The sequence below is a fragment of the Ailuropoda melanoleuca genome, chromosome 3 (assembly GCF_002007445.2).
Source record: "Ailuropoda melanoleuca isolate Jingjing chromosome 3, ASM200744v2, whole genome shotgun sequence".
In the NCBI taxonomy this organism is placed as follows: domain Eukaryota; kingdom Metazoa; phylum Chordata; class Mammalia; order Carnivora; family Ursidae; genus Ailuropoda; species Ailuropoda melanoleuca.
In genome coordinates, this window is record NC_048220.1 from 83,480,837 (window position 1) to 83,502,969 (window position 22,133).

Genomic DNA, 22,133 nt, shown 5'->3' on the forward strand with positions numbered 1-22,133 from the left:
GGGATCCAAAATAGCCAAAACAGTCCTGAAAAAGAACAAAGTTGAGGGTACACACTTCCTAATTATATAACTTACCAATCAAGACAGTATGCTGCTGGCATAAGGATAGATATATATATATAGATCAATGGAATTGAATTGAGAGTCCAGAATTAAAACCATACATTTATAGCTAACCAGGTTTTGACAAGGCTATCAGAATAATTCAGTTGGGGGAAAATAGTCTATTCAACAAATGGTGCTAAGACAACTGAATATCCACATGCAAAAGAAAAAGTTGACTCCTACTTCACACTATATACAAAACTAGATCAAAGACCTAAAAGTAAGTGCTAAAAACTCTAAAACTCTCTTAGGGGTAAATCTTTATGACCTTGGATTTGGCAATGGATACTTCGATAAGACACCAAAATATAAGCAATGTAAGACAAAAATAGATAATTTAGACACCATCAAAATTTAAAACTGCTGTGCATCAAAGGATGCTATCAAGAAAGTAAAAAGAGAAATTCACAGAATGGGAGAAAATATTTGCAGATCATATGTGTGTTAAGGGTCTGGATTCCAGAATATATTACGAACTCTTACCACTCAACGATAAAAAGACAACCCAATTAAAACAAAGGACTCAAGTAGACACTTCTCCAAAGAAGATATACAAATGACCAACAAACACATGAAAAAATGATCAGCATCATTAGTCAATAGAGAAATGCAAGTCAAAACCACGAGATACTTCACACCCACTGGGATCTCTGTTTAAAACAAAAATAAATGTTGGCAAGAATGTGAAGAAATTGGAATCCCCCCCGCCCCCCAGTACATTTTCTGTGAGAATATAAAATGGTGCAGCCACTGTCTGGAAAAAAAGGAATGAACTACTGATATATGCTACAACATGGATGAACCTTGGAAACATATGTTAAGTGAAAGAAGCCAGTCACAAAAGACCAAACATAGTATGATTCCATTTATATGACATGCCCAGAATGGGCAAACCCATAGAGACAGAAGTAGATCATTGGGTTGCCTAGGGTTGGAGGTTAGCAGGGAAATAGAGAGTGACTGCTAATGGGAACAGGTTTCCTTTTCAGTTATTGAAAATACTATAAAAGTGATAGTGGTGATAGTTGCACAACTATGAATATACTAAAAACCACTGAATTATACTTTAAGTTGGTGAATTATGTAATATATGAATCATATCTCAATAGAGTTGTATCAAAACAAAAAAGAATGGTGACCCCAGAGTCAGGATGGATACTGGCAGTTTGAGGATAGTAGAGGAGAAATGGTCTCTGGGAGAGTAGAAGAATAAACTGACTATAGAAACATATGATTGCTGGGCAGTACTGAAGGGCCACTTGAGGTTTGTGGTCTTAAATATACTGTGAGCCCAGTCAGTATTGTTGTGCTGCTTGTAAGGACACATAATAAATAGGTAAGGGGTTGGATTTAACCAAAACTGGGTTTTGCCAGGGAGTACAATAGAAATTAGAAATGAGAGAATATTCGAGGGAATTGTTAATATGATAACCACGAAATCTAAGTCAGGTAAGAAGTGAGGCCATGACAGGGTGATGGACAATGAAAAGGTGATAGTCTAGAATGAGACACCGCAGTGGGGCTGAAGGCTTAGTGGAGTTAGGATATTAGAGATAGGTCGTGGTGATCAGAGAATGGGACGTCTGAAAATGAGATCTTGAAAGTGGCACAATTATTATAGACAGGCTCAACCAGAACCAGGGTTGAGGAACCAGGGTTCTTCATTGGAACCAGAGAATGCAGAAAATGGATTGGCTGTTTCTTACTGCTCCTGAGGATGGTATATAACTGGTACCATTCGAGATGCAAAGGACAGAGGTTATCATTATATACAATGGATGTCTTAGGCATTAGGCCTACTTCTCTCTCAGAACCCCACTTGAGAACTAGGCTGAGATGGTATGATCCATGGGAGTTGATAGCCAAAAGGTCAAGGAACTGAGGGGCCAGCGTACTGGACAGATCATACCCTAGGTTGAGCCTACGAACACTGCAACTTCATATGCTTCATTCTAATAAGTAGATACTAAAGTCACCAAGAATGATGGCAGGAGTGGTGAAGAGATAAGATAGTAAGTGGTATGTTAAAATTTTCAATGAATGGCCAGGAAGTGGGGTGGCTGGTAAGGGACAGGTGACCAGGAGGATAGTAGATGACTTCAGGGGCAGGGTAGCAGGGCTAGCACAACGGTTTGTGTTTCAAACTGGGTTTTTCTAGTAATCTGGAAAAAAATGAGAGACTATTTACCCTACCTCCAGGTCAGCAGGATTGTGGTGTAAGGAAGAAGAAACAGCCAGTACTTGAGAAAGTATAAAGAGAAACAATATGTTCAGAGGACAGCCATCTTTCAATGCGAGCAAGAGGATGAAGGAAACTTTCACACAGGGGGCTGAAAACATTGGGGCTTTTATTGATCACTGACACGAATTGCAAGGGAGAAAGTCATTCTGAGAGTAGGAGGGGCAAGATCAAGTCAGCTTACAAACATCCCCCCAGATGACAGTCAGGTGGGGATGAGAATCTAGGTGATGGGAGATGCCATAGGAGGCTTGGATTTCTCTGGTGTCCAAAGTAAACAGACTTAAGGCATGGTAGGATTAGTCCTGGTTATCTCTTAAAGGAACAGTGCTTGCCAAAGGCAGTGTCCAGATGACAGAAATGTTCTCTATCTGTGGGGTCAAATATGATAGCCAGTAGTCACATGTGGCTACTGAGCACTTTGAAATGTGACACACACACAAAAATGAAAAAAATATCAGTGAACTATGAGACTGTTTTAAGTGGCCTAATACACAGGTAACTACAGTCCCTGTAGGGGGCAAGGGACAGAAAAAAATTCTGAGGAATTAATGACTGAGAAAATTCCAAACTTGATGAAAACTATAAATCTGTTGATCCAAGAAGTTCTAGGAAGCACAGGCACAAGAAACATCATCATAAATTTTAAAAAACACATCATAATCAAATTGCTTAAAACCAGAGATAGAGGGGAGGGAGTTAAGATGGCAGAGGAGCAGGGGACCCCTTTTTCAGCCAGTCCCCTGAGTCGAGTTGGATAGGTACCAGACCAGCCTGAACATCCATGGAATCAGCCTGAGATGCAGGAAGATACATCTGGATCTCTACAAATGAACATCTCCAGCGCTGAGTATTGCGGTACGAAGCAGGGAACCGTGAAACCGCGCACAGATATCGGAAGATAAGCGGAAGGGGGAGGGAGCCACCGCGTTCGGGCGCCGGGAAGGGTAGCCACCTGCACGGGGGAGCGGGCGGACTCTCGGACCGGCACCCGCGAGAGAGCAGACTGAGACCGTGAGCCGGGGAACGCGCACCACCAGACTGAAAACCGGAGCTCCAGTGCGCTCACTGGAACCAGACTGAGACCGGGAGCTCCGGGAGCGCGAGGGGGCGGCTGGCGGTGTTAAAAACACAAAGGACAGAGACGCGCCGGCCCTGGAAGTGAGGGCTGGGACGCCGGGTGTGGGGCGCACAGCCCGGGATGCTGCAGGGTTGAGCAGCACCAACAGAAACAGAGTTAAAGTGGCCAGAACATCAGTGGAGAACGATCCGCGATCCCTCTGTTCTGAGACAGAGGCTGAATTTCAGCCGCTGCTGCTCTCTCAGAAGAGGCATAGCAAACCGCCAGGGAAAGCCGCCAGAGAACAAAAGCCCGGAAATACCGGCTCACAGGGTGCCCATCCCCATCCCCCCTCGCAAGGGACACAGAGACTCTACCCAAACAGGGTTTTCTGAGTACCTGCAGGCAGGCCCCTCCCCCAGAAGGCAGGCTGAAAAATCAAGAAGCCCACAACCCGGAGCGCCTGAGTGGCGCAGTCACCAAGCACCTGTCTTCGGATTAGGGTGTGATCACAACGCTCCGTAAGGAGTCCCTCATCGGGCTTCTCCACCGGGAACCTGCTTCTTCCTCTCCCACTCCTCTGCTTGGGTTCCCTTTCTTGCTGACTGTCTCTCTCTCTCTCAAATAAATAAATAAACTCTTTAAGGAAGAAGCCCACATCCCTAAGATCTCTATAAAACAAGGGCGCACGGCCTGGGTCCCAGTCAACACTTGGGCTCTGGACAACCCTGCAATCTCTCTTCATCAGAATGACGAGAAGGAGAAGTCCCCCCCAGCAAAGAAAAGATAATGAGTCTGTGGCCTCTGCCACAGAATTGGCCTCGGCCACAGAATTAATACATATGGATGTATCCCAATTATCAGAAATGGAATTCAGAGCAACAATGGTCAAGATGATGAGTAAACTTGAAAAAAGCATCAGAGAAAGCGTTGCTGAGAATATAGAATCCCTAAGGGCAGAAATGAGAGCGAATCTGACAGAAATTAAAAATTCTATGGGCCAAATACAGTCAAAACTAGAGGCTCTGACGGCCAGGGTCACCGAGGCAGAGGAACGCGTTAGCGAATTGGAGGATGGGTTAGTAGAAGAAAAAACGAAAATAGAAGCTGGTCTTAAAAAAATCCACGCCCACGAATGTAGATTACGGGAGATTACTGACTCTATGAAACGATCCAATGTCAGAATCATCGGCATCCCTGAAGGGGTGGAGAAAAACAGAGGTCTAGAAGAGATATTTGAACAAATTGTAGCTGAAAACTTCCCTAATCTAGCAAGGGAAACAAGCATTCGTGTCCAAGAGGCAGAGAGGACCCCATCCAAGCTCAACCAGGACAAACCTACGCCACGGCATGTCATAGTGCAATTCGCAAATATTAGATCCAAGGATACAGTATTGAAAGCGGCCAGGGCAAAGAAATTTCTCACGTACCAAGGCAAAGGTATCAGGATTACGTCAGACCTGTCTACAGAGACCTGGAATGAGAGAAAGGCTTGGGGGGGCATTTTTAAAGCTCTTTCAGAGAAAAACATGCAGCCAAGGATCCTTTATCCAGCAAAGCTGTCATTCAGAATTGATGGAGAAATAAAGACGTTCCAAAATCGCCAATCATTAACCAATTTCGTAACCACGAAACCAGCCCTACAGGAGATATTAAGGGGGGCTCTATAAAGGTAAAAAGGCCCCAAGAGTGATACAGAGCAGCAAGTCACAACCGATACAAAGACTTTAAAGAGAAATGGCATCATTAAAATCATATCTGTCAATAATCTCTATCAATCTAAATGGCTTAAACTCTCCCATAAAACGCCACAGGGTTGCAGATTGGATAAAAAGACATGACCCATCCATTTGCTGTCTACAAGAGACTCATTTTGAACCCAAAGATGCATTCAGACTTAGAGTAAGGGGATGGAGTACCATCTTCCACGCAAATGGACCTCAAAAGAAAGCTGGAGTAGCAATTCTCATATCAGATAGACTGGATTTTAAACTAGAGGCCATAGAGAGAGATACAGAAGGGCACTATATTATTCTTAAAGGAAGTATTCAACAAGTGGATATGACAATTATTAATATATATGCCCCCAACAGGGGAGCAGCAAGATACACAAGCCAACTCTTAACCAAAATAAAGAGACATATAGATAAGAACACAGTAATAGTAGGGGACCTCAACACCCCACTATCAGAAATAGACAGAACACCCTGGCAAAAACTAAGCAAAGAATCAAAGGCTTTGAATGCCATACTCGACGAGTTGGACCTCATAGATATATATAGAACACTACACCCCAGAACCAAAGAATACTCATTCTATTCAAATGCCCATGGAACATTCTCAAGAATAGATCATGCTCTGGGACACAAAACAGGTCTCAGCCAATACCAAAAGATTGAAATTATCCCCTGCATATTCTCAGACCACAACGCTCTGAAATTGGAACTCAACCACAAGGAAAAACCTGGAAGAAACTCAAACACTTGGAGGCTAAGAACCATCCTGCTCAAGAATGACTCGATAAACCAGGAAATCAAAAAACAAATTAAACAATTTATGGAGACCAACGAGAATGAATACACAACGGTCCAAAACCTATGGGATACTGCAAAGGCAGTCCTAAGGGGGAAATACATAGCCATCCAAGCCTCACTCAAAAGAATAGAAAAATCTAAAATGCAGTTTCTATATTCTCACCTCAAGAAACTGGAACAGCAACAGAGGGACAGGCCTAACCCACTGACAAGGAAGGAGTTGACCAAGATTAGAGCAGAAATCAATGAATTAGAGACCAGAACCACAGTAGAGCAGATCAACAGGACTAGAAGCTGGTTCTTTGAGAGAATCCATAAAATTGATAGACCACTGGCAAAACTTGTCCAAAAACAAAGAGAAAGGACTGAGATTATTAAAATTATGACTGAAAAGGGAGAGGTCACGACCAGCACCATTGAAATTGCAAGGATTATTAGAAACTTTTATCAACAGCTATATGCCAAAAAACTAAACAATCTGGAAGAGATGGAGGCCTTCCTGGAAACCTATAAACTACCAAGACTGAAACAGGAAGAAATAGATTTCTTAAATAGGCCAATTAACTATGAAGAAATTGAGTCAGTGATAAACAACCTTCCAAATAATAAAACTCCAGGCCCAGACGGTTTTCCTGGGGAATTCTACCAAACATTCAAAGAAGAAATAATACCTATTCTCCTAAAGCTATTTCAAAAAATAGAAACAGAAGGAAAGCTACCAAACTCATTCTATGAGGCTAATATTACCTTGATCCCCAAACCAGGCAAAGACCCCCTCAAAAAGGAGAATTACAGACCGATTTCTCTAATGAATATGGATGCCAAAATCCTCAACAAGATCCTTGCTAATAGAATCCAACAGTACATTAAAAGGATTATCCATCATGACCAAGTGGGATTCATACCTGGGATGCAAGCATGGTTCAACACTCGCAAATCAATCAATGTGATACATCATATCAACAAGAAAAGACTCAAGAACCATATGATCCTCTCAATTGATGCAGAAAAAGCATTTGACAAAATACAGCATCCTTTCCTGATTAAAACCCTTCAGAGTGTAGGAATAGAGGGTACATTTCTCAATCTCATAAAAGCCATCTATGAAAAGCCTACTGCAAGCATTATTCTCAATGGGGAAAAGCTGGAAGCCTTTCCCTTAAGATCAGGAACACGACAAGGATGCCCACTCTCGCCACTATTATTCAACATAGTACTAGAAGTCCTTGCAACAGCAATCAGAAGACAAAAAGGGATCAAAGGTATCCAAATCGGCAAAGAAGAAGTCAAACTGTCTCTCTTTGCAGATGACATGATACTCTATATGGAAAACCCAAAGGAATCCACTCCCAAACTATTAGAAGTTATAGAACAATTCAGTAAGGTGGCAGGATACAAAATCAATGCCCAGAAATCAGTTGCATTTCTATACACGAATAACGAGACTGAAGAAAGAGAAATTAGGGAATCCATCCCATTTACAATAACACCAAAAACCATGCGTTACCTTGGAATTAACTTAACCAGAGACGTAAAGGACCTATATGCTAGAAACTATAGATCACTTTTGAAAGATATTGAGGAAGACATAAAAAGATGGAAAAATATTCCATGCTCATGGATTGGAAGAATTAACATAGTTAAAATGTCCATACTACCCAGAGCAATCTACACTTTCAATGCTATCCCGATCAAAATACCGAGGACATTTTTCAAAGAACTGGAACAAATAGTCCTTAAATTTGTATGGAACCAGAAAAGGCCCCGAATCTCCAAGGAACTGTTGAAAAGGAAAAACAAAGCTGGGGGCATCACAATGCCGGATTTCGAGCTGTACTACAAAGCTGTGATCACAAAGACAGCATGGTACTGGCACAAAAACAGACACATCGACCAATGGAACAGAATAGAGAACCCAGAAATGGACCCTCGGCTCTTTGGGCAACTAATCTTTGATAAAGCAGGAAAAAACATCCGGTGGAAAAAAGACAGTCTCTTCAATAAATGGTGCTGGGAAAATTGGACAGCTACATGCAAAAGAATGAAACTTGACCACTCTCTCACACCATACACAAAAATAAACTCCAAATGGATGAAAGACCTCAATGTGAGACAGGAATCCATCAAAATTCTAGAGGAGAACATAGGCAACAACTTCTATGACATCGGCCAGAGCAACCTTTTTCACGACACATCTCCAAAGGCAAGAGAAATAAAAGATAAAATGAACTTATGGGACTTTATCAGGATAAAGAGCTTCTGCACAGCCAAGGAAACAGTCAAAAAAACTAAGAGACAGCCCACGGAATGGGAGAATATATTTGCAAAGGACACCACAGATAAAGGACTGGTATCCAAGATCTACAAAGAACTTCTCAAACTCAATACACGAGAAACAAATAAACAAATCATAAAATGGGCAGAAGATATGAACAGACACTTTTCCAATGAAGACATACAAATGGCTAACAGACACATGAAAAAATGTTCAAAATCATTAGCCATCAGGGAAATTCAAATCAAAACCACACTGAGATACCACCTTACGCCAGTTAGAATGGCAAAGATAGACAAGGCAAGAAACAACAATTGTTGGAGAGGATGTGGAGAAAGGGGATCCCTCCTACATTGTTGGTGGGAATGCAAGTTGGTACAGCCACTCTGGAAAACAGTGTGGAGGTCCCTTAAAAAGTTAAAAATTGAACTACCCTATGACCCAGCCATTGCACTACTGGGTGTTTACCCCAAAGATACAGACGTAGTAAAGAGAAGGGCCATATGCACCCCAATGTTCATAGCTGCATTGTCCACAATAGCCAAATCATGGAAGGAGCCGAGATGCCCTTCAACAGATGACTGGATTAAGAAGCTGTGGTCCATATATACAATGGAATATTACTCAGCTATCAGAAAGAACGAATTCTCAACATTTGCTGCAACATGGACGGCACTGGAGGAGATAATGCTAAGTGAAATAAGTCAAGCAGAGAAAGACAATTATCATATGATTTCTCTCATCTATGGAACGTAAGAACTAGGAAGATCGGTAGGGGAAGAAAGGGATAAAGAAAGGGGGGTAATCAGAAGGGGGAATGAAGCATGAGAGACTATGGACTCTGAGAAACAAACTGAGGGCTTCAGAGGGGAGGGGGTGGGGGAATGGGATAGGCTGGTTCTGGGTAGCAAGGAGGGCACGTATTGCATGGTGCACTGGGTGTTATACACAACTAATGAATCATCGGACTTTACATCAGAAACTAGGGGTGTACTGTACGGTGACTAGCATGATAAAAAAAATTTAAAAAAAACCAAACAGATAGAGGAGAAAAACCTAAAAACCATCCTGAGAAAAAGACATGTTACGCGCAGATGGGAAAAATAAGAATTAATCAGATTTCTTGTTAGGAACAATACACGTAAGAAGACAGTCGGGCAAAATCTTTTAAAATTCTGAAAGAAAAAGGTTATCAACCTAAATTTCTATACCCAGCAAAATCTTTCAAAAATGAGGGCTACTAAATGTAATAAGGTATCTCGGATTAGATTCAAGAANTGGATTAGATCCAAGAATTTTAAAAAAGGGTGGCGTAGTAGTAGAAAAACTGGTGAAATTTGAATGAAGTCTGGAGTTTAGTGAATCGTTGTATACCAAAGGGGTACCTGGGTGGCTCAGTTGGTTGGGCGACCAACTGTTGGTCTCGGTTCAGGTCTTGACCTCAGGGTCGTGGGTTCAAGCCTGCATTGGCCTCCATGCCCGGTGTGGGGCCGACTTAAAAAAAATAGTTATGTACCAATGTTAATGTTTTAGTTCCGACAAACATACCATGGTTACATGAGATGTTAACATTAGGAGAAACTGAGTGAACGTTATAAAGAAATCTCTACCACCATCTTTCCAACACTTTTACAAATCTAAACTATTCCAAACTAAAAATGTTATTAAAAATTTAAAAGATGAAACAGAGACTTTTCAGATATGCTGACACTGAAAGAATTCATCACCAGAGACCTACTCACAAGAAAGGTCAAAAGTCCTGGAGGCAGCAGGAACACTGCAATGGACTGGATTGTGTCATCATGCCTCATGGGACTGAGGAGCTGAATTTAAGTTTTATTTCGTTCTAATTAAGATTTAAATGTAAATAGTCACACATCTCAGAAAATGATAGAAAATTCTAATTATGGCCTTTTTGTTGGGACTAGTCTTTTAGGAGAACCTGGTAACACTGAGACAGGCATCATTCCTGTGGAACCAGCCTTCCGTTCTTCCTCTTAGCTCCTACTGAGGACATGCTAGGCTGGAGGATGGTTAGTCTTAGCAGGACCATACACAATTCTGTGGCCTCCCATTTTTTTTTCTTTTTTTACAATTTTTAAATTTATTCATTTAGCAGACTCCCTGCTGAGCAGGGAGCTGGATATGGGGCTTGATCCCAGGACTCGAGGATCATGACCTGAGCGGAAGGCAGACACTTAACTGACTGAGCCACCCAGACGCCCTTATGGCCTCCCATTTTTTCTAATGAGATGGTTTTGAGTTTGAGGGACTCAAACTGTCATTCTCCCAAATTTCTCTTCTTTGTATATATAATTTCCACTCTCTTCAAGGAGCCATCATCTTCACTGTTTACAGTTCTAGGCCACATGTTTTTATTTTTTTAAAGAATTTGTATGTTAGAGAGAACATGAGCGAGGGGATGAGCAGAGGGAGAGGGTCAAGGAGAGCCTCTGTTGAGCAGGGAGCCAGACCTGGGGCTTGATCCCAGGACCCTGGGATCATGAACTGAGCCCAAGGCAGATGCTTAACAGACTGAGGCACACAGGTACCCCCACACGTCTCTATTTTTGATTGCTTGTCTTCTTCTTTGGATTTTGGAAACAGTGTAGAAACAAATATTTGCATAGTACTGATAATTGTTGTGTAAGGCTTTGGTTATTTACTTAGCCATTCTGTTTGTACAAATTAGTATGAGAACTGAAGATTAAGACCTAACCTAAATTATGGATAAGCTGGGCACTGGTTCTAAGGGTAGTCTTAAATCTTTGGATAAAGTTAAGAAATAAATCTGGAATAATAATGGGAATATATAATAATGACAACAAATGTTTGCTGAAGGCTTTCTGTGGGCTGGGCACTATTATAACTTATTTTAATTATCTGATATGATCTTTACCAAAACCTATGAAGGTAGATGCTGTTATCTCATTTTGTAGGTAAGTTGACTGATACTCAGGCTAAGTAACTTACCTAAGGCAACACAGCTAGTAGAATCCCAACTTGGACAACTCTAAAGTCAATGCAGTTTATTCTGCTAGGTGTTGCTGCTTTTTTTAAATATATTAACAGTGCCAAGCCAAGTCCCAGGCACAGCTCCTTAGGATAGTTTCCATCCACCGTTATATAAAGGCCTGAGTTAATTGTAGGTTTATAGGTGTCTCTCTTAGCTCTCAGTGATATCCCTCCTTTCTGTTCTATCCCTCCTACCTGGTAGTTGCTTTTCTGGTAGTTGTCCTCAGACTCCGTTGTTCCCTTTTGAAATCTTTGGGTGTTGTCACCAGCAGTTAGGTTTTTGGACTTAAGTTTCATACTGAAATTTCTTCCTGCAGCTATCTGAATTGGCTGTTTCAGCCCTCAGAAACTAAAGTAGAAAGCTCCTTTAGAATAACATATACCTTCATGCTCCTTCGTTGGGTAATAGGTTTCAAAGGGAAAATGTAGCTGCAGGGTCCAGTCCAATTCACTCTGAGCATAACATTTAATAATAGAATTAGCATATAGTTTTTCAGCCATCTGCCAAATTTCTCCCCTCAGATTCTTTTCTACTTGCCCACTTGTTTACCACTTCTAACTTTTTCTTTTCCATCCTTTACCCTCTTATTTCCCAGGAAAGGCAGCCTGCTTTTGTAAAACAACATATGCTTATTTTATGTTTATTTTATTTTTTTAAGATTTTATTTTTAAGGGATCTGTACACCCAGTGTGGGGTTTGAACCCACAACTCTGAGATTAAGACTTGCACACTCCACCGGCTAAGCTACCCAGGTGCCCCAACATATGCTTCTGTAAAGTTAGACTTGTATTGTGTTCCTGGTGCCATGTTTCTTTGTTGTTGTTTTAGCTTTGTGATCTTGATCAGGTTATTTAATATTTCATCGTCTGTAAAATACAGATAATCATATATGCTTTGCAGAATTGTTGTAAAAGATTAGAAATTATGTTTATAAATGTCTTTGGCACAGAGAATGTCCTCATAAAACAAGCTTTTTTTAATCCATTGCTGTGATTTAATTTGGCAAATACTTATTAGCATCTAATCAATGCTGGACTCTGCTGAGGATGCTGAAGAAACAAAACCCAGAATCTCTGAATTCAGAAAGTTGCATGGTATAGAAGGGGGACTGACATATAAACAAATAACAGAAATGTGCTAAGTGCAATAGGGGTGTATATAAAGTGCTAGAGCAATTAATTCTTTTTCAGCCTTGCCTGTGGAGTGTTTTCCAAGTATTTCTTTTGGAAAAATACTTGGTAGTCAAGATGGAGGACAAATAGAAAGGGGGGCGGAAATGACCCTTAAAGGTTTCTGTACTCTGTGAGGTGCCAACCTTTTGAGAATTGATTTCAGCAAGGCACTTGATAAAATCTCTCATGAAGTCCTTATACATAAGATGGAGAAATGTGGACTGGCTGATAGAATAGGAGGTGAATTTGAAGGCGGTCATACAACTATGTCTGGGATGTTTTTCTCCTACAGTACTTTATTTTTACTTATAAAATCTCTGGGTTGGAAGGAGCCTTAGAAATAGTGTACTTTAACTGGTACCTAAGGCCTCTCTCTATATAATCTGGTCTCTTTTTCTTCCCTTTTAATTTTTAATTCAACAGTACAGAAAAATATATAGTGCAAAAATATGCCTCCCTCCTATTGCATTCCCCAAGTGTCCCTGTCATCCTCCCCAGAGACAAACACTATTAATAAATAGTTGCTTGTGAGGGGAGGGAGGGAGGGAAGGAAAAGAAGGAGGGAGGGGGAAAAAAGTTGCTTGTGTATATGATCTTGTTTTATTATGCATATCTTTTTACACCTTGTGTTATAGTTATTTAGTGTATGTGCTGTCTCCCTAGTAAATTGTAAGCTCCTTAAGAGCAAGGACCCTGGGGTGCCTCGGTGCCTCAGTCAGTTAAGCGTCTGCCTTCAGCTCAGGTCATGATCCCAGGGTCCTGGGATCAATCCCCACAGCCTGCTCCCTGCTCAGCAGGGAGCCTGCTTCTCCCTTTCCCTCTGTAGCTCCCCCTGCTGGTTCGCCCCCCCCAAATAAATGGATAAAATCTAAAAAAAAAAAAAAAAAAAGCAAGGACCCTACTACATAATTTCCATATATGCCCCAAATCACTTGCACATTGAAGATTCTCAATAAATATTTGCTTCATTAAGTATTTAAAGGAAATTTGGACCAGGAAAAAGAAGACAGGCTTACCTAGTAAAATGCCACAGGTTTCTGTCCTTGGCCATGTCATTTATCATAACCCATTTTCCTCAGTGACTTGGATGAAGATGTAGAAAGCATGCTTGCCATATATGCAGATGACACAAAGCTGGAAAAGAGAGCTGATAACATCAGACAACAGAATCAGGACTGCTGATGATCTCAACAGACTAGAATGTTCAGCTGAAAAGAACAGGGTTAAATATAAAGTCCTGTGTTTAAGGGGGGGAAATAATCAACAACTTAGTTACCCAAGTATAGAATTAGGAGACTTGTATTGATAATTTTTTATTTGAAGGTAATTTGGAAGGGTAGGTGATGGATCTTAATTACCTTTAAGCTCAATTTAAGATTATCAATAAAGCAAATACAACCTTGGCTGGATTAGTAGAATTATAAGTCTCAGTGAGTTAGTTTGTGGTTCTTGTGTTCTCTCTACTGGTCAGACTGCTTGTTGAGTAACTGGTCCATTTTGGAGTTCCACACATACAGAGAGAGACTGACAAATTGGGGTGTATGTAAAGGAGGTCAACTAGGAACGTAAAACTTGGGTATAGGAAGTCAGACTGATTTAGATCTATCCTGGGTTCTACCACTTACCATTTATGATAGCTTGGCAAAGTCAATCCTCTGAATTTGTTTCCATACTTTTAAAGTAGGGCAGAATAATAATACCAGTCTGGAGGGTTGTTATAAGGATTAGAATTAACCTAGGCAATCAAAAGTTTCTGTAGTCATTAGAGATTGGATTAATGACTACATATAGTCCCTGCTTTGAAGGAGGTTACATTTTAGTGGGGGAGACAACTGAGTAAATCCAAGATTGTAATGTAGCTTGTTAAGTGTTCAGAGAGCTGACTTATGGGAAAGGGGGGTAAACTTACTCATACAGCCCCCAGTAAATACAGATTGAGCTGGATTGTTGTGTAGCAATAGAATGAGTTTCCCTAGGAGAAGTAAATTCCCCTCAGTGAATGGGTATAATCAAGTTGAGACTGTGTGATTACTTGTTGGGGATACTTATAGAAGGCATTTTTTATGAGTAGAAGGTTGGACTAGAAGGATAGGCAAACTATGAACAGCTGGGGGCCAAATCCAGGCAGACATCTGTTTTTGTAAAGTTTTATTGGAACATACCACACCCCGTATTTATGTGTTGTCTGTGGCTGCCTTCCACTACAGTGTAGAGTTGGGTAGTGTGACAGAGACCATACGGACTGCCAAGCCTAAAGTATTTAATGTTTGGCCCTTTAGAGAAGAAGTTTGCTGACTCCTGGACGAGATCAGTGCTTTACAACCTAAATTATTTTGTGAACTGATAACCTTCCTAAATTCTCTGGCATGGGGATTTCAAGTCAAGAGGGAAGAAGGTGAGATTTGAAGTGAGATGGTTATAGCTCTTCTTGCTACTGCAAGGAATAAAGACTAGAAAACAGTTGAGTAACCTCCGAGATCTTTTAAGAGACTGTTATTTAATAAATAGATGTCTTTTGGTGTGAGACAAAGTATTGGTATGCCACCTGGCTGTCTATACCCACTAGCACTAGGAGGTGGTCCTAGTGTAGTGGGAAAAAGTGGTTGTGTTAACCATTGTGAACTTGTTTCCTCTCTTGTATTCGGAGCACTTTCTAGAGTAGATATTGGAGTTACTATGGGTATTCAGATAGATGTAGCTATCATTACTGTATGTTATAGAACACCTCATTGGAGTGTGTGTCACACCAGACAGAATTTTGGTTGGGAAAGTGTAAAAGGATTGAGTGCTGCCTAGTTGGGGGTACTACACAAAAACTTTCCTTATGTGGACAAGATCTTTATCTTTTTTTAATTAAAAGATTTTTTTAAATTTTAGGTAGAGAGTGCGCGCCTGTGCATGAGCGGGGGGAAATGGGCAGAGGGAGCGGGACAAGCAGACTCTGCACTGAGCATGGAGCCCTTTGGGCTTCATCTCACAATTCTGAGATCTTGAGCTGAGCTGAAACCAAGAGTCAGATGCTTAAGTGACTGTGCCACCTGGGCGCCCCTTGTCTAGATCTTTAGATCTCATGGCAATAGGGGATAAAAAGATTTCATTAGCAAATACAGGAATATCTTGTGGCTGGCAATTTCAGTCCATACATTACAGGTGTTATTCTCTTTCCTAGAAAGGCAGATGTTTCCCACACAGTGCACTTCTTCCAGTGGAATAGGATTTTAAATTTTGCTTCTTCCCATATATTTTGTCTTTTATATTTGGAGTCTATTGCCAACTAACAGTTTTTCTTTCCCTCCCTCCCTCCCTCCCTCCTTCCCTCTGTCCCCTTCCTCCCCCCTCTCCTCCACCCACCCTCCCTCCTTTCTTCCCTTCTTCCCTCCCTTCCTCCCTCCCTTCCTTCCTTCCTGTCTCTCTCTCTTTCTCTCCCCTCGCTTCCCCTCTTTCTTTTTTGTTGAAAGTGTTGACTCGGAGACAAAAAGAGGCCAAGAGCAAGACCAAGAGTGATAGTGGGAAAGCTGCCCAGACTTCCCTAGACATTGACAAGTAAGTAGGTATGCTGTGTTCTCAGAGCTCTTTTAACATGCTATTGCTTGGACCGAATAAAGAGACCTGTTCCTCTCCTACCCTGGTTTTCTTTGGCCTTCTAATCACTTTATTGCTTTGATGTCTGAACTTATTTTTCTTATTCTGAATTTATGTCAGTGCAGGTGGCCTCTGTATCTTTTTAAATTACCCTAAAAAAGTTCCTGCCACCCATTCCATTTCTACATTGCTATTAGCTTTCTGTTTTCTTTGAATTTGTATATTGGTGTTTGGTACTTTTGGGAAGCAGTGAGCTGTTTTGCGATGTAATGGTACAGAAGTTGAGTTGCAAAAGGTTGGGCAATATAGGTGACTTCCTTGGGTTGTGGGTTGCAACTTGACTAAGAAAGTACATTCTCAGGGGTGATGGGGGTAAGTGATGCCTCTTGAAAGTAAAGAGATTACCAACAATACATTAAGGCAGTTAGTCATTAGGCAGAAATGTTTATCTTTGAAATACAGATTTTAGATCTGAAATTTCAGGGTTGCTTTCCTTAATCCAGTTGAGCAGAGCTGATGACTTGTTCTTTTGGAATCCCGTCATGTGGACATTCCTCTAGGACTGTATTCATCCCACCATGTTGCAGTAAATGTTTTTTTCTTTTTTTATATTTCTGTCTTCCTGGGTAGGCTGTGAATTATTTGAAGGCAGATACTTGCCTTTGTTCATGTTTATATCGGATCTAATAAAATGCATCTGAGATCGTAGTCACAGTAATAGCTGTTTGTTGAACACCTAATGTTATGTACCAGCCACTGTGCTAAGTGTTTGATTTACTTTGTAACTCTCACAATAGCTGATAAGATAGTTATTCTTTCTTTCTTTTTTTTTAAATAGTCAAGGAAATTGAAGGGAAATTATAAGTAACTGATTAAGATCATGCGGCCAGAACTGGCAAAACCTACTTGACTTAAAAACTTAAGCTCCTTCCCCAGTGTCTCTCATGCAGTAGGGGATTAATATATTATTTTTGCATTAATTCATAAATTTTTAAAGGTACACTGGTCTGGCTTTTCTCATAAGGCAATTTTTTGCACCTATTTTTAAAGACCTCCAGAGAAAGTTTTCCTTAGAACTAATTCATATCTCTCTTGCTTATAGTAACTGAATAGTAATGACCAGAAAGAGAAGTCTAAAATAGCAAGCTTTGGAAAGTTGTCTGTGGCTCTTTAAAACTAAGATGATCTTAAGAATCAAGCAGACCTGGTTTCTGATATTTATTAGCTATAGGACCTTGAGAAGACTAGTACCTTCATAATAGGGCAAAAAAATTGAGAAATTGTATTTAAAGGGCTTTGTACCAGTTCTTAACTACAGAGAAAATACTTAATGAATGTTCATTTTCTTCCTTTGTCCCCAGTGATTCCATTTTCACTGATGCCCAATAAACCTAACTTCAGGGACACAATTTCCTCTCTTCCTACAGATTCTACTGTTATAAAAAGATAAATAACTATGTGTATGAAGTTATGCAAAAGTCCCTGGCAGAACTACATGGTTTTGGTAACTTCCTAGTTGATGTTGCAGAATTAGGGAAGGTTGTAGAATTAGGGAAGTCAGCATACAGACTTGATTTACTAATCAGACAAGTTCATCCACCCTAGTAAAAATGTCATCTTGATTTAATACTTTTGGTGTTCCTCTTCTGGTGTTCTAAATTTTAATTTCCCTTTGAAAAAACTATTACACTTAATTTCAGAAGAGTTTGACAGAATATTTTATGTCTGAAGAGCAATCAGCATTGTTTGAGATAGTTAGAAGAACTGATTTCATTACCATCCCACTGCTGCAACAGCAGGGTACAGAGAAACAGCCAGGGAAAACCGCTAATCACTCTGTCCTTTTGATTGGCGTTGGGTTAGTTTTATTGGCCATCCCGCTGAGCGAATCTGCATTGGTTGACATGTCTTCTCCACAGAATAATGTAAAAACACAATTGAGACAGAATAACATAAAAACACAATTTGAGACATATCCAGGAGCCCAGAGGCAAAAGCAAATCTTTAAACTGCTTTCCCCCCCCTTTCTTTTGATTGGCTAGGAATGAGAAGTGTTATCTCTGTAAATCCCTGGTCCCATTCAGAGAGTACCAGAGTCATGTAGAGTCCTGTCTCCAGCTTGCAAAAGGTGACCAAGGAGGTGAGCCTGAAGAGAGTGGGAAGGTATGCTCAGCTATGGAGGAGAAGCAGCAGCAGTGGCCAAGGAACCCAAAGGTGTGTATGGAATGTTTTAGGAAATTCTCTGAAGTTCTGTTCTATGCTTTTTTTCCTTCCTCCTTCCTTTTCTGCTTATCTAGAACTCAAGACTTTGTTTTAAAATTCTGTTTTCTTTAATTAAAAAGTAATATATGCTCACTGTAGGAAATACAGGAAATTAAAAAAAAAAGTATAAAGAATCAGGGGAAATTATCACCCACAATGTAGTTACTTAGAAATAACAACTCTTAGTATTTTGGCCTATTTTCTTTTTTTTTTAATGCATTTTTAATGTAGTTGAGACTGTGTGTGTGTGTGTGTGTGTGTGTGTGTGTGTGTGTGTAAACTTAATGTTGTAGCATAAATACCTTCCTGGGTTTATTTTCAAACTATTTTTAAAAATTACTCTTGATGTTTGTATCACACAGAAGTCACTTAACCATTCTCATATTGTTGGACATTCAGGTTCTTTCCAATTCTCTCGTATTATAAGATTGCATTTGAACCATTAATCCGTGTACCACTGACTATTTCTTAGAATAGATTTCCTAAAGTGGAACTCATAGGGGAATGCATATAAACATTTTAAAATCTGTTGAAACATACCACCAAATTCCTTTCCAGAGAGGATATCCAATCATACCTCCCACTGCCAGGAGCATGTTTGAGATCAACTCTGTTTAGCACCTTGTGTGCCTGGTCTTAGGAAGCCGTGAGGTCTGGCCCCTGGTCACTGGGAAGATGAATGTGCTTTCTGGGCTTTGCAATTAGAGATCAGGAAGAGCAAGTCTTGGCTTAGAGATCAAAGATAAAGCAGCAGCTCCATATTCTAGGCTTACCCACTTAGCAATCACTGCACACTAAGATGGATAAGCCATTATCTGTCATGACAAAAGAAAGGGACCCCTGTATGAATGGGGTGATTTTGAGGTAGTGATTTGGAGTTGGGGTTGATAGGTAAGTGCCTGTATCATAGAGCCAGTTTTTCTTCTGGCATCACTACCTCTAGAAGCTACCTTGAACCGTTATTTTCTATTTTTAAATCTCTCCAAATCTATCATAGGTCAAAGGCTATTGTTCTTTTATATGATCTTGTTGGAATAATTTGCCTTGACTCTGATTATCCATTCTTGGATAATATTCTTGGCATGAAGATATATTCTGTTCATCATCACAGTGTGTGTTTTTACTTGTATTACCCTCATTTATTAGAAAGCAAAAGACTTTCCTAGAGCTATGTCCTACATTCCCTCTCTCCTGGAGACAGGTGTGATCTGGGCTAAGGAAGTTGTATTTTAGATTCTCTGCCGTGAGATAACCCTGTGTTTCTTTATCATAGGAAAAAAAACACAGTGAAGGCCGGCTCCTCAGTCTCTTGGAACAGTCTGAGCACAAGACTGCAGGTGAAGAACCCTGGACCAGTTTTCTGGGCTTATGTTGCAGACCTTCCAATAAAAATAGCCACAACCAACTCACTATTTGTTGGAGTTATGTCGGTATACATTTGACCCATTAACCAGAGTTTGAGACTCAGTCTCGGTTATATCTTCCTAAAGATGATGAGGACATACCTGTATTGTTCATCATACGTTTCATTTCAGGCTTTACAAAGCCTGAATTTTCGGGACTTCCCGTTAAGGGGGAAAAATTTTCCAAATCACAGGGGAATGACACAAGCCCCAAATACCTTCCAAAGGAACAGACTTGGAAAACCAGACATGCAGACATTTCTTCCTCCTCCTAATTTTTTGTGCATCATTTGTTACTTTTAATTTAGTGTCCCAACCTACACTCCTGAGGTATTGTAGGAAGTAACTCTGTCTCTTTGTGCCTAGTATTTAGGGAGCAGTAGAGTGGATTGGTTAAGAGCATTGCATAAAGTTAGTAATACTAACTTCATAGGTTTTAAGGGTTATATCTAGTAAAGTTCAAACATACTCCCTGGCATAAGTAGGCTCTTGATAAATGGTAGCTGCTATTATTACTCTTGTTATTAGTTGCCATTGTTAAAATTCACTAGATGCAGGTGGAAGAGGACCTTTTGCTTAAGCCTGGTGAGATTTGCTTACCTTCTAGTTCTAACAGTTCATTCTCACTAAGCAAATCTGTTTTGCCTTCTGATGACTATAAAAAGGCACCTCTCCAACTGCTATAACCTGCTGCCTCTAGATCAGCATGTTGTGAATCTCTGCAGGTGGCAGATTTCTCTTGGCAGCTCCTTGTTCCTCAAGTCCAGATTTGAAGTAGATTATTCAGAGGTGGTTCATTCAGAAGTGTTCGCCTTGATACTTTAGCAGCTGAGCCTGTTGGATGCTAATGCTCACATTTTATGGGTCTGGGGATGGGGATCTGAGCTACCTGTATAAGACTGATGAAAAACAGTGCCAAGAACACAGGAAGCACATGAGCAATGAGAAGTGGTGTGATTATAACACTATTAACATTGTTACTTTTTCTCTCTTATTACAGATGGAGAAATAACGACCAAGTCTTCAGGAACAGGAGGCTTCAGGTGAATTGGGGTATACGTTGAAGTATGGCTGTCAGTAGTTCTAGAAAAGTACAGGCCTGGTCCTAGGTTCTGTGTATAGTGTGATATTCAAACTATTGAAGGTAGAAATCACCATGGAACTGTGTGACCTCTCTCTATGCTACCTCGCCCCCGCCCCTGCCAATATATCTGGGCTAAGAATTGGATGGCTAGTTCAGTTTCATGGCATTAAAACAGGCAGAGCAAAAGCTGTGACTTTTTCTTCCCTCCTAACCCTGGTCTTCCAACCTAGATTTCAAGACGTTTGGGAATTTGGTAAAAAATAATTTTTTAAAAAATTGGGGAATTTGGGTCTGAATTCTTATTCTCTAACTGTGTATGGCTTTGGGTATGTGATTTACCCAATGTCCTTATCTGTGAAAGGGGAATGATAGTACTTAACCTGGTTGGATTATTGCAAAGATTACATGAACTAATAATGTATGTAAAAGCCTCTGGTACAACGCATGACACATACTTAGTGCTTATTAGTAGGTATATATTGAACTCTGAATTTTTTCCCCTTCTCTCTAGGGTACCCTCACCAGGGATGGAAGAGGCAGGCTGCAGCAAAGAGATGCAGAGTTCCCTTGCACATCTTGACTTAAACGAGTCTCCCATCAAGTCTTTTGTTTCCATTTCAGAAGCCACAGATTGCTTAGTGGACTTTAAAAAGCAACTTACTGTCCGGCCAGGTAGCCGGACACGGACCAAAGCAGGCAGAGGAAGAAGGAGAAAACCCTGAATTTCTAGGGTCCAGACATTGGCAAAACCATTAGCAATAGGGGTGGGCCATGGTCATTAAGTCTTAGTAGCCCCTGTTTCATTGTTGAGCAAGTTTTGGCCCTGCAGTTTTCACCACCAGCATCCACTCAGCATTCTTGTTTTGATGTTTTCTATAAGCTATACAGACGATTGTGTATAGTATTCTGTTTTATAACAGTCTGGATTCACTTATAGTTAAAAGAAAATTTAAATATATTTATGTTTGTATGAAATCTTATTTCAATAAGATGGAGATCTTTCTTTTTTTCCCCTCTGTGTTACAGGGTTTGGGGTGGGAATATTTAAATTGTGGAGTTAAATTACATCCTAAATTACATGTTTCCAAATTAATTCCATTACTGGTCTTTGACATACTGCCTATATTCACTGAATATATAGTGCACAATTCTGAGCACTGTGTGGTTACTTCCTTGACCTTTTCTGACATCACTGTGAAAGGTGCCAAGGCATCAAATCCTACTTTTTATTTTTCTATCCCTACCATTCAGCAGCCTGTCACTTCATCTTGCTGTTTCACCTAGTTAAGAATTCTGAGCCAGAGCATAGAACCTTTGAGGGATATCTCCTGCCATTCTTACCAGGAATTTGTAAGTGCTCTGTTACTAGTTGCTATGCAATTATTTTTCTTCCTAGATTAA

At 40.4% G+C, this 22,133-nt stretch overlaps 1 protein-coding gene across 8 annotated transcripts in view; it reads left to right on the plus strand.

Moving 5' to 3' along the window:
* UIMC1 (ubiquitin interaction motif containing 1) overlaps window positions 1-21,886 on the plus strand; it is a 150,430-nt gene extending 128,544 nt beyond the window's left edge. For 7 of the 8 annotated variants that reach the window (XM_034656691.1, XM_034656689.1, XM_034656696.1 and 4 more), the window contains 5 exons: window positions 15,860-15,944; window positions 18,026-18,197; window positions 19,519-19,582; window positions 20,649-20,691; window positions 21,244-21,886. In XM_034656691.1, the coding sequence (XP_034512582.1) occupies window positions 15,860-15,944; window positions 18,026-18,197; window positions 19,519-19,582; window positions 20,649-20,691; window positions 21,244-21,454 (575 nt within the window). In that variant the 3' untranslated portion in view covers window positions 21,455-21,886. Of the gene's footprint in view, window positions 1-15,859; window positions 15,953-18,025; window positions 18,198-19,518; window positions 19,583-20,648; window positions 20,692-21,243 lie in introns of those variants that run through there. The other variant, XM_034656695.1, reaches the window with a different exon arrangement.
* Window positions 21,887-22,133: the final 247 nt, after the last annotated feature.